Source organism: Prunus dulcis, chromosome 1 (assembly GCF_902201215.1).
Source record: "Prunus dulcis chromosome 1, ALMONDv2, whole genome shotgun sequence".
Taxonomy (NCBI): domain Eukaryota; kingdom Viridiplantae; phylum Streptophyta; class Magnoliopsida; order Rosales; family Rosaceae; genus Prunus; species Prunus dulcis.
The window spans coordinates 35,697,083-35,712,580 of record NC_047650.1 but is presented as its reverse complement, the minus strand read 5'-3'; the positions used below and the strand labels follow the sequence as shown (position 1 = coordinate 35,712,580).

General features: G+C 35.5%; 2 protein-coding genes and 1 pseudogene across 2 annotated transcripts; all 3 read left to right on the top strand.

The window, feature by feature from the left end:
- The first annotated feature begins 27 nt into the window (after positions 1–27).
- On the top strand, positions 28–1,493 carry LOC117615679 (probable 2-oxoglutarate-dependent dioxygenase AOP1). Its single transcript, XM_034344808.1, has 2 exons — positions 28–967; positions 1,063–1,493. The coding sequence occupies exons 1-2, from the start codon at positions 665–667 to the stop codon at positions 1,105–1,107; spliced, it is 348 nt and encodes a 115-aa protein (XP_034200699.1). The 5' UTR covers positions 28–664; the 3' UTR covers positions 1,108–1,493.
- Positions 1,494–4,898: 3,405 nt separating this feature from the next.
- LOC117619050 lies at positions 4,899–6,316 on the top strand (annotated as a pseudogene).
- A 3,243-nt stretch (positions 6,317–9,559) lies between these two features.
- On the top strand, positions 9,560–12,074 carry LOC117615865 (probable 2-oxoglutarate-dependent dioxygenase AOP1). Its single transcript, XM_034345030.1, has 2 exons — positions 9,560–10,118; positions 11,313–12,074. Exons 1-2 carry the CDS (start codon positions 9,733–9,735, stop codon positions 11,878–11,880), a joined length of 954 nt encoding a protein of 317 aa, XP_034200921.1. The 5' UTR covers positions 9,560–9,732; the 3' UTR covers positions 11,881–12,074.
- The last annotated feature ends 3,424 nt before the right edge of the window (positions 12,075–15,498 follow it).

Below are 15,498 nucleotides of genomic sequence, written 5' to 3'. Positions count from 1 at the left end.
AATTAGGTACTGCCACAGAGGGATCCCTGGCGGAGCATGGGGTTTTGACAGCCTGGGAAGGGAGAGATTGTTGTGTGCCGGTAACATCCCGTGGCATCTTGAGAGACTCCAACACAAATTATTTCTGTGTGATGCATTGCTTAAAGCCTGAATGTCAAAGGTCTCTGGATAAAAGAATATCCAATGGCCAAGGGAACCATGCCAGTCTAACGACAAGTAAATCAAGTTTGGCTGATATCTTATGTAAAAAATCTACTTGGCCAAACAAAATTTATTTTCCTATGTTTATCTGTTCTAAATTTTTTACATGTTTGCGTAAGGTGATACAGATATATATGTTTTTCTAGTTAACATCGTATTATGTAAGCTTATAGTGTTCTTGGATTTTCCGGCCCTCTCCCTTTCATGTTTAAAGTTAAATATTAAGATGGCCTCTGGCCATTGATTCCAGTTGGGATATTTTAGAGCACTTGTAAATTGGTTATTTGGTTATATATCATTGTCGCTACAGAAACTCTGCTCTGCAATGTAAATAAAACCCTCTAAAGAAGAAGCAACTCATCAGAAACGCAAAGTAGGTTTTAAGAACATCTCCAGCAAAGACGTGTTCTAGTGGTCATGACCAGTTTTGGTAATATGTTTCCACAGTAACACTGTAGTTACCATGATGACGAAACTGGATGAGCTGAAGGATATGATTGACATGATGATTCTTGATAGTTATGGTTTGGGAGAGAAATCGAATTCAATCGTGCCATGTAAGACGCTGCTACAGGTGATGAAGTACAGCGCACCTCCATCTGGAGAGTACATGAAAGGGCTCCAAGCTCACACGGACAAACAATTCAGCACAGTACTTTGTGATGATCAAGTTTCTGGGCTTGAATTTGAAACCAAGGATGGACAATGGAACAAGTTATCTCTATCTCCTAGCTCCTTCATCTTCTTTGTTGGAGATCCTCTTATGGTACAATTTAAAACTAATTTATTTATAACTGAAATTACTTAGATGTAAACATATCTGATACAATCAGAACATGTGCTCAATATGATCTTGTGCAGCAAACATGCAACTTGGTAACACCTTCTAAATGTGCTGAAGCTTGAAGATACACATATATGTGATCACTCATGATGACTACTTGTCCTTGACATCGACTTGCGGGCATGGAGTAATCTCAGAATGCATCCCGTGAAGCATCGTGTGATGATGTCTGGAGAAAAAGATCGATACTCTCTAGGAGCATTTGCAGTTCCAGTTGAGGGTACCATCATCAAGACACCAAAGGAGTTAGTTGATGAAGAATATCCTCAAATTCTCAAAGAATTTGACCACATGGATTTTACCAAGTTCTCCTATTCAGAGGAAGGAAGGGCCATAGACTCAGCAAGGCAAGTTTTTGTGTTTGCTGGAATTAGCACTTTGAGAACAACTTCATGGATCTTTTGAGACACTCCAAACAGTTGTATAGAAATTTTCTATTTCCATTCTCATTGGGTTTCAGAATGTTAAGGCATGCATATGATTTGCTTCTCCCTAAATTCATATTTGAGAAACAAACTATTCAGTTTCATGCTGCAGATTCGTTATGAGACGAAATCGGAAATCAAAGGAATGTGATATTAAACAAGAGGTTTGATGGGCATGATTTGACTTGATAAATATGGGCATGCCCAGCATATGTCTAATCTCAACTAGAACAAGTTTGGATGTCAGCTTATGTAAAAATCCTACTTGGCCGGGCGAAATGGTTCTTTAGAAAAAGAAAACATGCTTGTGTAAGGTGATAGATAAGTATATGGTTTTCTAGTTAACAACTTAAACATCGTATTATACTGGCTAATTTAATAAGTTGATATTCTAATTAGAGATTCCATCTCTCCCTATCAAGTGATCCAAATTAAAAACTTTAGATGGCGTCTGATTGGAAAGTGGGTATACTCGGTTTTTTCCAATTTTGAAAAAGAAATAGTATCGCTGCGTGGCTATACCCGGATTTTCCCAATTTTTTTTTTTTAAAGAAAAGAAATCATATAGCTGAGCGGCTATACTCGGTTTTTTAAATTTTTTAAAAAAATAGTATAGTCATGCGGCTATACTCGGGTTTTCCAATTTTTTTAAAAAAGAAATAGGATAGCCAAGCGGCTATACTAGGTTTTTTCCCAATTTTACTGAAAGAACTAGTATAGCCGTACTGGGTGTTTTCCAATTGTTTAAAAAGAAATAGTATAGCCGCGCGGCTATATTCGCTTTTTTAATTTTGTGACCGGCTATACACCATTTTTTTTCCAATTTTTTAAAAAGAAATAGTATAGCCGCGCGGCTATAATGGTATTTTTTCAATTTTGTTTTTAAAAAGAAATAGTATAGCCGCCTAGCCATACTCGGTTTTTTGTAATTTTGAAAAAGAAGTAGTATAGCTGGACGGCTATACTCTGTTTTTGTAATTTTTCAAAAAGAAGTCGTACAGCCGGTAAATTTTTTTTAAGAATAGTATAGCCGCACGGCTATACACTCTTTCACTTTTTTAAAACAGAAATAGTATAGCTGACCGGCGATACCCAGTTTTTTTGTAATTTTTGAAAAAGTAGTAGTATAGCTGCTCGGCTATACTCGGTTTTTTGGTAATTTTCCAAAAAAGTTGTGGTATAGCCGATCGGCTATACTTGTTTTTTTCCCCCTTTTTAAAAAAATAGTATACCCGCCCGACTATACTGGGGTTTTTCCAATTTTTTCAAAGAAAATAGTATAGCCGCAGTCTTTTTCTAATTTTTTGTATAATATAGAGGCTCGGCTTTACTTGGCACTTTTAAAAAAAATCTCTTTTTAAGAAATGGTATAGCCGACCGGCTATATGTGGTTTTTCCAATTTTTTTAATGAAAATAAATAGGATAGCCGAACGGCTATACTAGGTTCGTAATAAAAAAAAAATTATAGTATAGCCGGTCAACTGTACTCGTTTTTAGTTTTTGTAAAGAAATAGTATCACCGCGCGGCTATACTAGTTTTTTTCCCCCCCTATGGTTTCCGCCTGCTATACTCGGTTTTTAGAATTTATTTTATTTTTAAAGAACGAGTATAGCTGTCTGGCCATACTATTTATTTAAAAAAAGAGCCGAATTAAACCGCGCGGCTATACTATTTTTAAATCATTTTCACTTCAGCTTCAGCAGCTGGTCAATATTAATAAACCCTCTAACAAAAGACATCAGAAAATACACAGGGCCAGTGGTGGTGGCCTTGATAAAAAGGTGTGTGAATGATTATCTAAATTTCCAAGAAAAGGATATAATAAACGGATATTTTAAAAAGAAATACATGTTAAATAATCGATTCTTATGCGAACATAAATGTGGGGTTGCTTGGTGCTTTTGCCTTTTTGGAGTCTGCTTGATACACCCTTTGGAATTTTAAATAGTACAGCAGTTATATTATTTAAATATAGGAATATTTAAAAAGTATATGTTAAAAAACTATAGTCGGTGGTTGTACTCTTTAAATATATTCGAATATTTAAATCGGTGTCGGTCTTTCTCTCTGTGTCACCCTCCCTCTCATCTTCCAATTGGGAGAGAAGATAAATGCGTAAAGAGTAGTTCTCCCTCTCCACTGTATGTGCTTTTCCTAATACTTTTTTTTTTTTTTGCTTTATTTTCTTCTCTGTTTGGAATTTCGTTATAGTCCCATATGGCTGGGAGGGGTACTAAACCTTGTGGCTTGGTTCCCATTTCACCTGTTTCACTGCCAGAAAGGGATCCTAGACTGACAGTTATGTTCTTGCTGCACCAGTTTCATGCCTGATTTTTAACTGGGGACAATAACTGTAGGTTTTGTAGCTATGGAACATTCCCGAGATGAAGACAAAGCTTCTACCAGCACATGAAGGATGTGTTGCTTCTTTGGCTGTGTCACCTGTTACAGGTGTGGTTGCTTCAGCTAGTTATGATAAGATTGTCAAGCCCTGGAAGTGAAGGAATGGTTGTTTCTCTGTTTAGATGAACTTTGATTGACCTTATAATACTATTTTTGTTGTATTCTATGTTCATGCTTCATGGACCTGTTGTAACTCTTCAAACAGCTCTATAGAAATTTTGCGCTTCAATTCTCATTCGGTTTCAAAGTTGTTTAAGGCGTATAATTCCGAGCTGGCGATTCTTCTTCAGATGATAATATGCAGTTTCAATGGAGGACAAGAAAAGGAATGTAATGTTAAACTTGAGAATCATAAAATATGGTTAATTTGGAGCCTCTAGTTAAAATTTCTCTGTCATTGATTGAACCAGATAGTGGCGGAGCAAGAGTTTCGATCATCGAAGGCAGGACGGCCTTCAGTTCCTTTCGTTGATTCATGTTCTTTATAATGCATGCTTTTGATAGAGCCTGAATATCAATGGCTGCACAATTTGTCAATACAATAAGTATACAATGGTTAATGGAGCCATGCCCATTTTTGTTAAGTGAATGGTGAAGACAACAAAGGGGTAATAAAAAGTATATACTTGAAAAATATTAGTTTATCTTGAAACACGACATGGCCGGACATTATTTTAATATGTTTGGTAGCAAATAAACGAACCATCTATTGACTGCAATTTCTCAGATGCTTATGTAAGGTGATGGTTACAGTTGGTTGTTTAGTTAACGTTGTCATATGTAATCTTCTAGTGTTCTTGAATTTTCTGGACAGCTTTTATGTCTAATTGATGGCCTCTGATTGGTCTTTGATTCTAGTTGAGATTTATTTTAGATCAATTAGAAAGTTGGTATTTGTCTGTATATCATTTTCACCAGAAGAACCATGTGCAATATAAATAAAATCCTCCAACAAAGAAGCAATTCACCAAAGCACAACTAGAATTAAGAAACAGTACTTGGCTTCAGGACAAGTAGGAGAAAATGGGTTCAGATTTTCGGCACGGGGTTCTGGCCATAGAGTTGTCAATGACTTCTCTGGCAGTGGACAGAGGAACTGATAAGTGGAACAGTTTGTGCAAGGGGGTTAGAGAGGCTTGTGAAAATTATGGATGTTTTGAAATAGTGTACGATAAAATACCTCTGCAGTTAAGAGCAGAGGCCTTCTCACTGATAAAGCAACTTTTCAGCCTTCCACTGGAAACAAAGAAGAAGAATGTTAATCCAAAGTCTTTCCATGGTTACTGTGGAGAGTATCCACATGTTCGCTTGTAAGAGAGCCTTGGCCTTGAAGATGCCTCCAACTTTGAAGCTGTTAGAGAATTCACAGAACTACTCTGGCCTAATGGCCATGACCACTTTTGGTAATAATTTTTATTTTTTTTAGCTTATTTTGAGCCTGTTTAATTCAACCTATATATAACATGGTTTTATATATGCATACCCCATTACATTTTATCCTCATATTTATTGCTGAAACACTTGTTGATGTTGTTCTGTTTCCAACAGCAACACTATAGTTACTATGATGAGGCAGCTGGATGAGCAGAAGGACATGATTGAAATGATGATTCTTGATAGTTATGGTTTGGGAGAGAAATGAGATTCGATCGTACCGTGCAAGACGCTGCTACGGGTAATGAAGTACAGTGCACCTCCATCAGGGGAGGAGGTAGGGCTCACTGCTCACACTGACAAACTATTGAGCGCCATCCTTTGTGAGGATCAAGTTTCAGGGATTGAATTTGAAACCAAGGATGGACAATGGGTCAAATTGTCTCAATCTCCTAGCTCCTTTCTCTTTATTGTTGGAGATCCTCTTATGGTACAACTTATTAGTAAACTACTTTATAACTGAAATACAATTAGACCATGTGAACTAATTAAATTGTGCAGCAAATATGCAACTTGGTAACACCTTCTGGGAGGGCTGAAGTTTTCCCTTGCCTTAAACTTTGATGATGTAAAAATTAAACAAAGGTTAAAAATCACTAATGGTAACTTGTGGTCATTGGAACATTGACTTGCAGGCAAGGAGGAATGGAAGAATGCATCCTGTGAAGCATCAAGTGATGATGCGCGGAGAGAAAGAACGAATTTCGTTAGGAATATTTCCAGTTCCAAAAGAGGGTACCATCATCAAGCCACCAAAGGAGCCAATGGATGAAGAACATCCCCAAATTCTTAAAGAGTTTGACTTTATGGAATTTTTTAGGTTCTTTTCTTCAGAGGAAGGAGTGGCCATTGACTCAGCAAAGCCAGTTGCCAGTTTTTGTAGCACTTGGGGACACTCTCAGGCTCTTTGCAGTTTGCACCTGCAATTTGTTTTTAGCAGCCGTGCAGAATTGAAATTTGATAAATTTAGAAAACAAAGTGGTTCTTGTTTGTTGGTTTTGAAATAGACCCATTAATGTACAAAGCGTATCTAAGCAACTCTCTTAGCCACCAACTTTTGAATCAAAAGTTTAAGGCAGGTGTGCAAAGGAAACTAACAAAGTGACACAAAAATGGATAGCTAGCTCTAGGTAGTCTCAAAAGATAGTTCAAATTTGAAGAGATTCAACCAAAGTGAGATATATAGTTCAAATGGGATTCTGCGTGGCTTGGTCCACAGAAGCCATCGAGTTGCTTCAAAGAGAAAGGATTAAGAAAACGAAAGAAGAAGAAGAAAAAGAATCTTTTGCTGCACAGAGAAAACACTTAAATATTTTTGTCTACTTTCTTTAACCCTCTTTTTCTCTTACATTCATGTCAAAGATTCTTTCATAATGGCCAACGGTTCTAGCCCATTGAAAAATGATTTTAACTTGCAGACTAGTAGTCTTAGGTTTGAACCCTCATGACACTTTAGTTGTGTATAAAACCTTCATTCCCTTATAGTTTAGACTATCCCTTGTATTCAAAAAAGATTCCTTCATAAGGTGGTAAAGTTTTTGACCCATTTGAGTGTACCTTGCTAGGAAGGGCAAAGGGTTCTAAATGTTGGTGCAACCCTACCAAGTCTATGAGTCTGGGACACCAATGAACATGGTCCATGGTCCATACCCTACTTAAATCTTCCACCATTTTTATTAGGACCTAATTGTGAAAGGTCTAATAAAGCAAGAAAAGATTGCGCGCTGTGTTTCTTGGACCACTTATGTATAAAGCCATACTGTACGATTACCCAGAAGACATAATAAAATGCACAGAATATTTTCGTACTGCACATGTTTAATGGTTTGTTAACCAAAAAGTGACTATTAATCTTTCCCTCTGACTCTGTTTCAGCAACAACTATGACAATGGATTGGTCCATAATTGTCCATGGACTACAGTAATGTGAAACTCATTTCCATTGGTGTGGGCTTCACAAAAATCTTCTTTTAACAAAAAATGAGTAAATGTGATATGAATAGTGGGTAAAGCATTGCCAAGTATAAACATTACGCATATACCTACCATGTCACCCATCGAATCAAAGGCATGTGATTATGACATTAGATGACCCCTTAACAACTAGGGATCCATTTTAATTCACCAACTTAAGGGTTTTATTAGCCAAAAAGATAAAAGAAAGATTTTGAAGAATAAGATACCTTAATCCATCTAGAAGCTAATTAATTTTGTTTGAGACCACAATTTGAAGTGATTTTTTGTTGTTGTTGAGAAATTATGGAATTGCATTTATAATTCAGCCAAAAAAGTCATTAGTCACAAAACGCAATTACAATATAAGGTTTCTCCACTAATGATCATGCATGATCAAAGAAACTTCGGCATAGACATTTCAACTAAGATTGCAAACTCAGAACAACCAAAAAGAGGGAAAGCTTGAGAAATCCAAAATCACAACAATACAAATAAAACTCTCGCAGAAGAGAGGTGAAAAACTCTCACAAAAGAATATGTGAAAACTACAGAAAAAATTCAAATAGTCTCTGCGACTTATTCCAAACTTGAAGAAATCGCAAAAAGGATGATGGTAGAAATCAGACATCAAAACTTAAGTAGAGATTCGATGTCGAGATGCGTCCGCTTATAATTAATAGAGAAAAATTATAACAAAATGAAGATAAATAGGGTAGTGTGTTCAAAAGCACATGATTGTTGAACCGACTCGCAAGTCAATTAATAATTATATATATATATATATATATATATATGTGTGTGAATAGCCTCACAAAATTCACAAATAGAGCAATTTATGTAACATATACTGTGCCATGTGTAGCTTGCCGACTTGTCGAATGTCGAGTCAAGCACAAAGGCGTTTGTTCTTGGTGCATGTCTCATCAGCTGAATTTATTTTTTGTAATTTGTGGGATACAACTGTTGCACATCTTCTTCAATCTACTCACATATCATTTTCCAACCAGTTCATTACATTATGCTCCCTAATCATTTTCAATATTGCCAACGGAATATAAATGACAGAAAGAAGAAAAAGGAAAAAAAAGGAACCACACCATAAATGACAACTTAATTAATGCAGAAACACAAAGCATTGATTGATTTGTAAATGAGGTTTTTATTTTATTTTTATGAATAATAATTGAGAGGGATCCTTAAATGATAGGGTTTATATTGAATTTGGACAAATTATTTGGGTACCCCTCCCTCACCCCATATCTTTATTAGAGGAGCTGCACACCATGCACCCATGTGGGTACGAAAGTCTTCTCTTCAACTCACAGAGCTGTGGGCTGTTTGTATTTAATATCATCTGACTAGAAGAAACTTGAACCATTGACCTTTGGTATTTGTTTGTTAAAACTTTGTGAAGGTATTTTTTTTACTTTTGTTACTTGTTAAGTTTGCTACAAACTATATGCATTTTTGCTTTCAACTAGATAATTTATCCTTCTTGGTTTCGTAGAGATCACTATATATCATAATTCGCTAATAATATATCAAAACTCCGTGAATTTGTAAATCATTTTAGTTGCCATGGTCTCTAAATTTAGACATGATTTACATTTTAGTCATCGAATTTACAAAATAGTTTATTTAGTTCCTGAACTCCACTTCTGTTAGCAGTGTTGGTCATACGTTATATAGTTGGATTTTAAGGTTTTGAAATTTTTTTTGGGGTGAACTTAGATGTTTGATGGGTGTAAATCAAAAAAAATTCAAAGAAGGCAACGGGGTCTTGTTCTTGTTCTCTGTTTATGTGGTGGTGGAAATGGTGGATTTTGGTACAAAGTGGTGGTGGGAGTGGTGGTGGTGTGAGTGATGGGGGTTGGATTTGAAGTAACAATTTTACCCCTAAATTTAACAGATTACAAATATGACGGTAGGAAACGAAAGTGAAGTTGAAAGACTACATCAACCATTTTATGAATTCGAGGACCAAAATGTAAATAGGGTCTAAGTTCAGGACTATGACAACTAAAAAGTCTATATAAATAGCTGTTTTATTTGCTAATTAGCAAAACATTTTGATTAAACAAATTTTGCTTACAAGTAGCCTTCCTCTTATATTAATAAGTTAGAGTTTGGCAAAATTTTATAGCAAAGAATGATATATATCCAAATGAGAGGCATTAGCTAATGACACATTATGTGACAAGTGATGTATGTATTACTCATAGGAGTGATGACATGTGACATAAGATCTACATCCGAGCAAAAAAATAAAACGGGTAGAAAAATAAGTGGGTGCCCAAATAACCAGCTAAAAGGGTAGGACAAAATTAATATTTTTTTTTTTTTGTTGGGGGCTTACCCTGTGGAGCCATTAGCCATAGCTTCCTATATATTGAGTGAGGGTTCTTCCCCTTAAATTTCTAAGAAACGAGTTGGAGAGTAGGAGACAGACAGAGAGAGAAAGATAGAGATGGGAGAGGAAGCTCATGCTGATCAAGTACTTCCAATTCTTGATTTTTCAGAGGGTTTAGTTTTAAAACAAGGGACTGAGGAATGGAAAGCTATGAACAACAAAGTTAGAGAGGCATGTGAGAATTATGGTTGCTTTCTTGTGTTAGTGAAGGATGAGATCCCCATGAATTTACGTGAAGAAATGGTGACGGCCATGAAAGCTTTGTTTGATTTGCCTGAAGAGACCAAGCAGAAGCACACAAGCCCCAAGCCTTACCAAAGCTATGAAGGGAAGAGCCCTGTCATTCCCTTGAACGAAAGCTTTGGCATCGACAATGCCTGCGAGCTCGATGCAGCTGAAGCCTTCACCAACCTAATGTGGCCACAAGGCAAGCCTTCTTTCTGGTGAGATTTTCTTGCTTTCTAATTAAGCTTTGGAAATAAACATGTTGGTTTAGCTTTGATCACATATATATTTACATGCTTCGTCACCCAAATATATATATCCAGTTGTTCGAATAAAATTCTATCGCTTGTTGTAAAAATAAAAATAAATAATTTAAAAAAAAAAAACCCCACAAGGCCAAATTTAATTTTGGTTTTTATTTTTATTTTTAATAAAAAAGCAAGAACTGCTGTTCTCAGTCTGAGATATCCCACTTTAGGAGTCTAAGATAGACAAACCAATAGTAGCTAAGAATAAAATTCAAACATTTTTCTCATGTCATATATTACCTTTCAACTTATTGATTTCGAAAGTTGGATTTGAAGAGGGCGGCGAGTTAATTATAAATACATATAATTGCAGCTAAACAGAAGATTAATCACTATCTGCTGTTTAGATCAGATTAGGAAAGAATTGTGGTTAAGGTCACTAGATGATTGAGAATCTTTCCTTAAATTGGACACTTTCAAACCAAGCAACAGCTTTTTGATGACATAAAAACTCCATGTTTTTGACATGACAATGGCTGCTACCCAACACCCTCGCTACCTGCCAATGCCTCATTTAATAAGGCTTATCCCTTGAAACAGATTGAATTAAAGGAGTGCCAGCTTTATATGATTGTTATATAGTTCTGGCTATATCATGCCTGCACATGTCCTTGTAGAACTCCAGCACAGGGCGAGATAATCAGTTTCTTATGCAGATATAACTGCCTCATTTAAAACTCAGTTGCACTTTCTTGGATTATGCACAATAGTCAACAATAACTTCAACTCCATATATCCCATCACAAGAGTACATATATAATGAGAACGGGTAGGTGCATATATTCATGAGCTTCATGAGCAGAAAATTTTGAATGGAGAGTTTCTCTCGCGTGACAGGTACCGTTTAGTTAAAACATAATGTGTTATAAAATTTGAATTATAATTAAAAATTTATAATATATGATATGTTTGAAGGAAACAAATCAAGCTGCAACGTGGCAGGAAAGTCCTTATCCTAGTTTTTTCCTCTTGAAAACCTCGTGACTTACGTGGAATTGAAAATCCAAGATTATTGAATTGTTATATATGCTAGTGATAATGGTTAACGGGTACTGTTACATTTTTCTGGTACATGACTATATATGTTTTGTTTTGTTATGGTAGTGAGGCTATGAAATCCATGACTTCAAAGATGATGGAATTGAATCTCATCATCCTTAGGATGATTTTGGAGAGCTTTGGCTTGGGAGACCACTATGAATCCCATGCCCAAAACACCACCAGTGCGTTTCGTTTCATGAAGTACAAAGCTCCTCCTCTAAGCAACATTAACAATGCCCTTGGTCTTGTGCCTCACACTGACAAAAACACCCTAACCATTCTGTGCCAAAACGATGTGCAAGGCCTAGAGATTCTGACCAAACAAGGCAAATGGGCGGAGGTGATGGTCCCGAAAGAAGCTGTTATGGTGTTTGTTGGGGATGCACTTAAAGCCTGGAGCAATGGGAGGCTTCATGCAGTGACACATAGGGTTATGATGAGTGGGGACAAAGAGAGGTACTCGTATGCCCTATTTTCTTTGCCTAAAGAGGAGGTGGTAATTGAAGTACCTCAGGAATTTATAGACAAAGAGCACCCTTTGCTATACAAGCCATTCAACTTTGCTGAATACTTCACATACTTCACGTCCAATACTCGTGAGGATGCACTTGAATTATATGCTGGAGTTTGATATATAATTATGATTATATATATCCATCGGGGATGTGTTTTGTAATAAGGTTGCTTTATTATGTATGTGTGGTGCGTTTTACTAATTTCATTAAAGACAAATAATTTTAGTGTGTGTGGTTGGTATGGAATTTAGACATTATATGTGTAGAAGTATGTTGCATCTTTTCCTTATAAATATATTTGGTTTAATTATGGGTTGGATCATTGACATACAGTACAAGTTATTTTCATCTTTTTATAAGCGATAGTGAAGAAGGGGAAAATTGAATCTAGAACCTCAAGTTTATAGGTAAATGCTCTTAACCACTTGAGTTATAAGCCGATTCCACGAGTAATTTTTATCTTAAAAATGTGTGGTCGCTAGTGTAATTAGGGCATTCATTGACAATGCACATAATAAATTAGGATGGGGAGTAGCTTGCATTCTTGCAATCCTGTGGGCAAAGGCGGAGACAAGGTTCTTTTATTTATTTTTTTAATATATATTTGGAGAAGAGATTCGAGAGTAGTATATGTTGTAATATCATAAAGAGAAATACTGTTACATTCTTCTCGAACATATTGGAAATAGGTAGTGCTAGAGAAATGGAAAGGATCTAGAGATGAGGGCTGGAGATGGGGAGCTAATAAGGCTGGGTTTGGGATCATTTGCGCTCTAAAATACCCAGCAGATGAAAACATTTAAATAAATAATAAATTAAAAAAACTTTATTGCCCATCCCGATCTACAGCTCATGAGGCAAGTCAACCTTTTGGGAGAGTGCAATGCAAATAACACATGAAACGAGAAATAAAATATATAAAGGATTTCCATTGTTGATTTATAATAAAGCCACATAAGAGCATCTCCAACTGATATATCAAAAGTGTCACATAGATATTTAATGGTTAGAAATAATATCTCACATCACTCCAACCGAATTGTTAAAACTGATGTGGAATGAAGGCTGGTGGTTCAGCTGTTACTTTTGACATCCCAAAGGTAAGATATCAAATGAATATTTTATTTGACATATCGGGTGGAGTGTAAAACTGTGTAAATGTCAAATTGGCACATCAGCCATCAAATTTAAATTTGATGTTTGGTACTTGACATCTTCCTTAGAGATGTTCTAACAAAAGAAGCTTACAGTGAAAGTATCTATATAATCAAATTACAAAATCTAGGGCAATCCTAATCTGCACAATGAATGACATGTGTGATTAATAATTAATCAAAGACATTCATAGTTAAATATAATTAATACTTACTTGGGTTGTAATATATGCCATGTGAATGTTATGAAAAAAAAAAAAGAAAAGAAAAAACAATAAACTTGGGTTATATGATTAATTTGGCTCTATTAGTTGCTAATCATGGAGGTCTGCATGTGAGTGTATATGACATTTGATGTGCACATTGACCTCAAACCCCACCCCAAGCCACGATTTAAGGCAATGATATAAACTAATTAAGCAAATTTGAACTTTAAGTAGAAGCCGTTTTTTAACTTTAAGTAGAAGCCATTTTTTAATATATTTAGGGAACATAATATATAATCTCTTTCTATTAAGGGATCCTTCAACGGAAATTATATATATATATATATATATATATATAATATAGATATGCATCCTTGTAGAGCCCATTTCGCATTGTATTTTACTAATCCAAACTGTCTATTTTGTATATATTCATTTAAAGATTAATTTTATAAAAAATCACTTAAATCTGATATCATTAGATCACTTAATTAAATTATTAAAATTTAAGTACTTTCTTGAATTATCGTGTTCATTGATTTTGTTGGTTTCAATTAAATGACTTAATGATTTTTAATTTACATGATTTTTTGCAAGTATAATCTCTGAACAAAGATGTAAAAAATAAATAATTTGGATGGTTGAAAAAAGACTGTATATATAGATCATGCATCATCATGTTTTGTACTTTGTACTCTGATAGCTAGGCTAGCCTATATTATTTGCTCAAGTTGTTTGCCCTCATGCATTGCTTAGTCGTAAATCATGATGACAAGATCAGATTTGATTGACCCTTACTTGCCTCATTACCTTCCATTTGTACATGTACTCCATCAAATGTGGGCGTGGTTTGTGCGGTATTTGCTGTTTCTTCCTGTCTTATTTGGTCAACCAAAAGCTTTCATTAGGCCAGCCAGAGATCATGATTTTGCCCCCCAATCCACAAACACTGGGTTTTTTTCATTTTCATTTTTTCTTTGGTTTAGATCACTTAAACGATAAAAGTCCAAGTTTAGCTCATGCATGCCTGGCACCTCTTTGCCCTCAAACATTGAGAATTCAATTGCTTTGACTTGGAGTTATTAAGACTTAATTTTCCTTCTCTACTCGTTTTTGAACCAAACTCAACTTAAGGACATAAGAATTCATCACATTAATAAGGGGGAAAAAGAATTGTTTATCTTCTTTATATACAATATTTGATTTACCATGTTTGTCGTATCAGAAACTGAGTTAACTTTTCTTATTGTTCATGAATCATGTTAAAAGATCGTATCATTATGAGATTTGAATCAAGGGGCTTTAGGCTCAGACCATAAACTTGCTAATATGTTTCATGTCTTTTTTGGGTACCTAACGGACCCAATCAAAATTCCAACTGAGTTTTGTGTTTGCTACCCACCTTTTTTGTTTGGGGGGCCCTACGAATCCGAGGGTAGGGGGAGGGTAGGGGTTATACTTTGTGAGATTTCACCGTAGTGAACGTCTCGAGAACACCGCCTCACTTAACTGACAAGATTTAGCTCAAATGACCAATCACTTTAATTTCATTCTTAGTGCCAGTTTGGCATTGCTTATTTTGGGTAATAAGTGGTTTTTTTTTAAATTTTGAGAAGCACAACCCGTTTGATAAACTGTAAGAAAATCACTTATTGTTAAAAATTGCTGTGAGAGAAAGCTATAAGGGAAAGCAGCTAATGAGGTGCTTTCATTTTCTGATTATGCAGGAATCAGTTTCGAAGAGGCGCTGGGTTTAATGATTATGTGGCAATCATTTTCTGATTATGCGTAAAATCAATACCAACAACACTTTGAACAAAAATTTTACCAAACTCCAAATTGCTTTATCTCACAGCTGATTTCTCTAACAGCAAATATGATAGCAATTATTTTCACAGCACAGCAATGCCAAACTGGCTCTTAGTGCTCGTTTGGGAGTGATTATGGAAAATCACCTCCTCACTAAAATTGATTTTTTGGAGAAACACGTGGAATGTGCTTCTTCTCAAAAATGATTCTAACTTATTTAGAATCACACTTCCAAACGAGCCTTTAGAAGTCCACGCTATTAAGCCCAATGTTAATTTGTTTCCGGTTGAAAACTAATTATCTCGTCTTCATAGTTTCGTGACCAAACATAGTTGACTGAACCCTAATTTCAAAAATACAAATTAACCTCAAATGAGAAAGAGAAAAATAAATAAATAAAAAACCCAATGTGAAAAGAAATTTTGCAGGCCGATTTTACCCTGCAATCTTCATCCAATACTTGACAATCTCTTAAGCTCAAAGCCCAAATCTAATGCACTCAAGAACACCAGAAGCCCAATTTCTTGAGCCCACAAAATGCCTCGTCGTTTAGATGGAAAAAGAA

What these genes read in the sequence shown, in the direction of transcription:
- LOC117615679 (XM_034344808.1), top strand. Translation starts at nt 665, where the DNA reads ATGATGACGAAACTGGATGAGCTGAAGGATATGATTGACATGATGATT. An exon ending in TTGTTGGAGATCCTCTTATG is followed by an intron (nt 968 to 1,062) that starts GTACAATTTAAA and finishes GATCTTGTGCAG; the next exon opens with CAAACATGCAACTTGGTAAC.
- LOC117615865 (XM_034345030.1), top strand. Translation starts at nt 9,733, where the DNA reads ATGGGAGAGGAAGCTCATGCTGATCAAGTACTTCCAATTCTTGATTTT. An exon ending in CAAGGCAAGCCTTCTTTCTG is followed by an intron (nt 10,119 to 11,312) that starts GTGAGATTTTCT and finishes TTGTTATGGTAG; the next exon opens with TGAGGCTATGAAATCCATGA.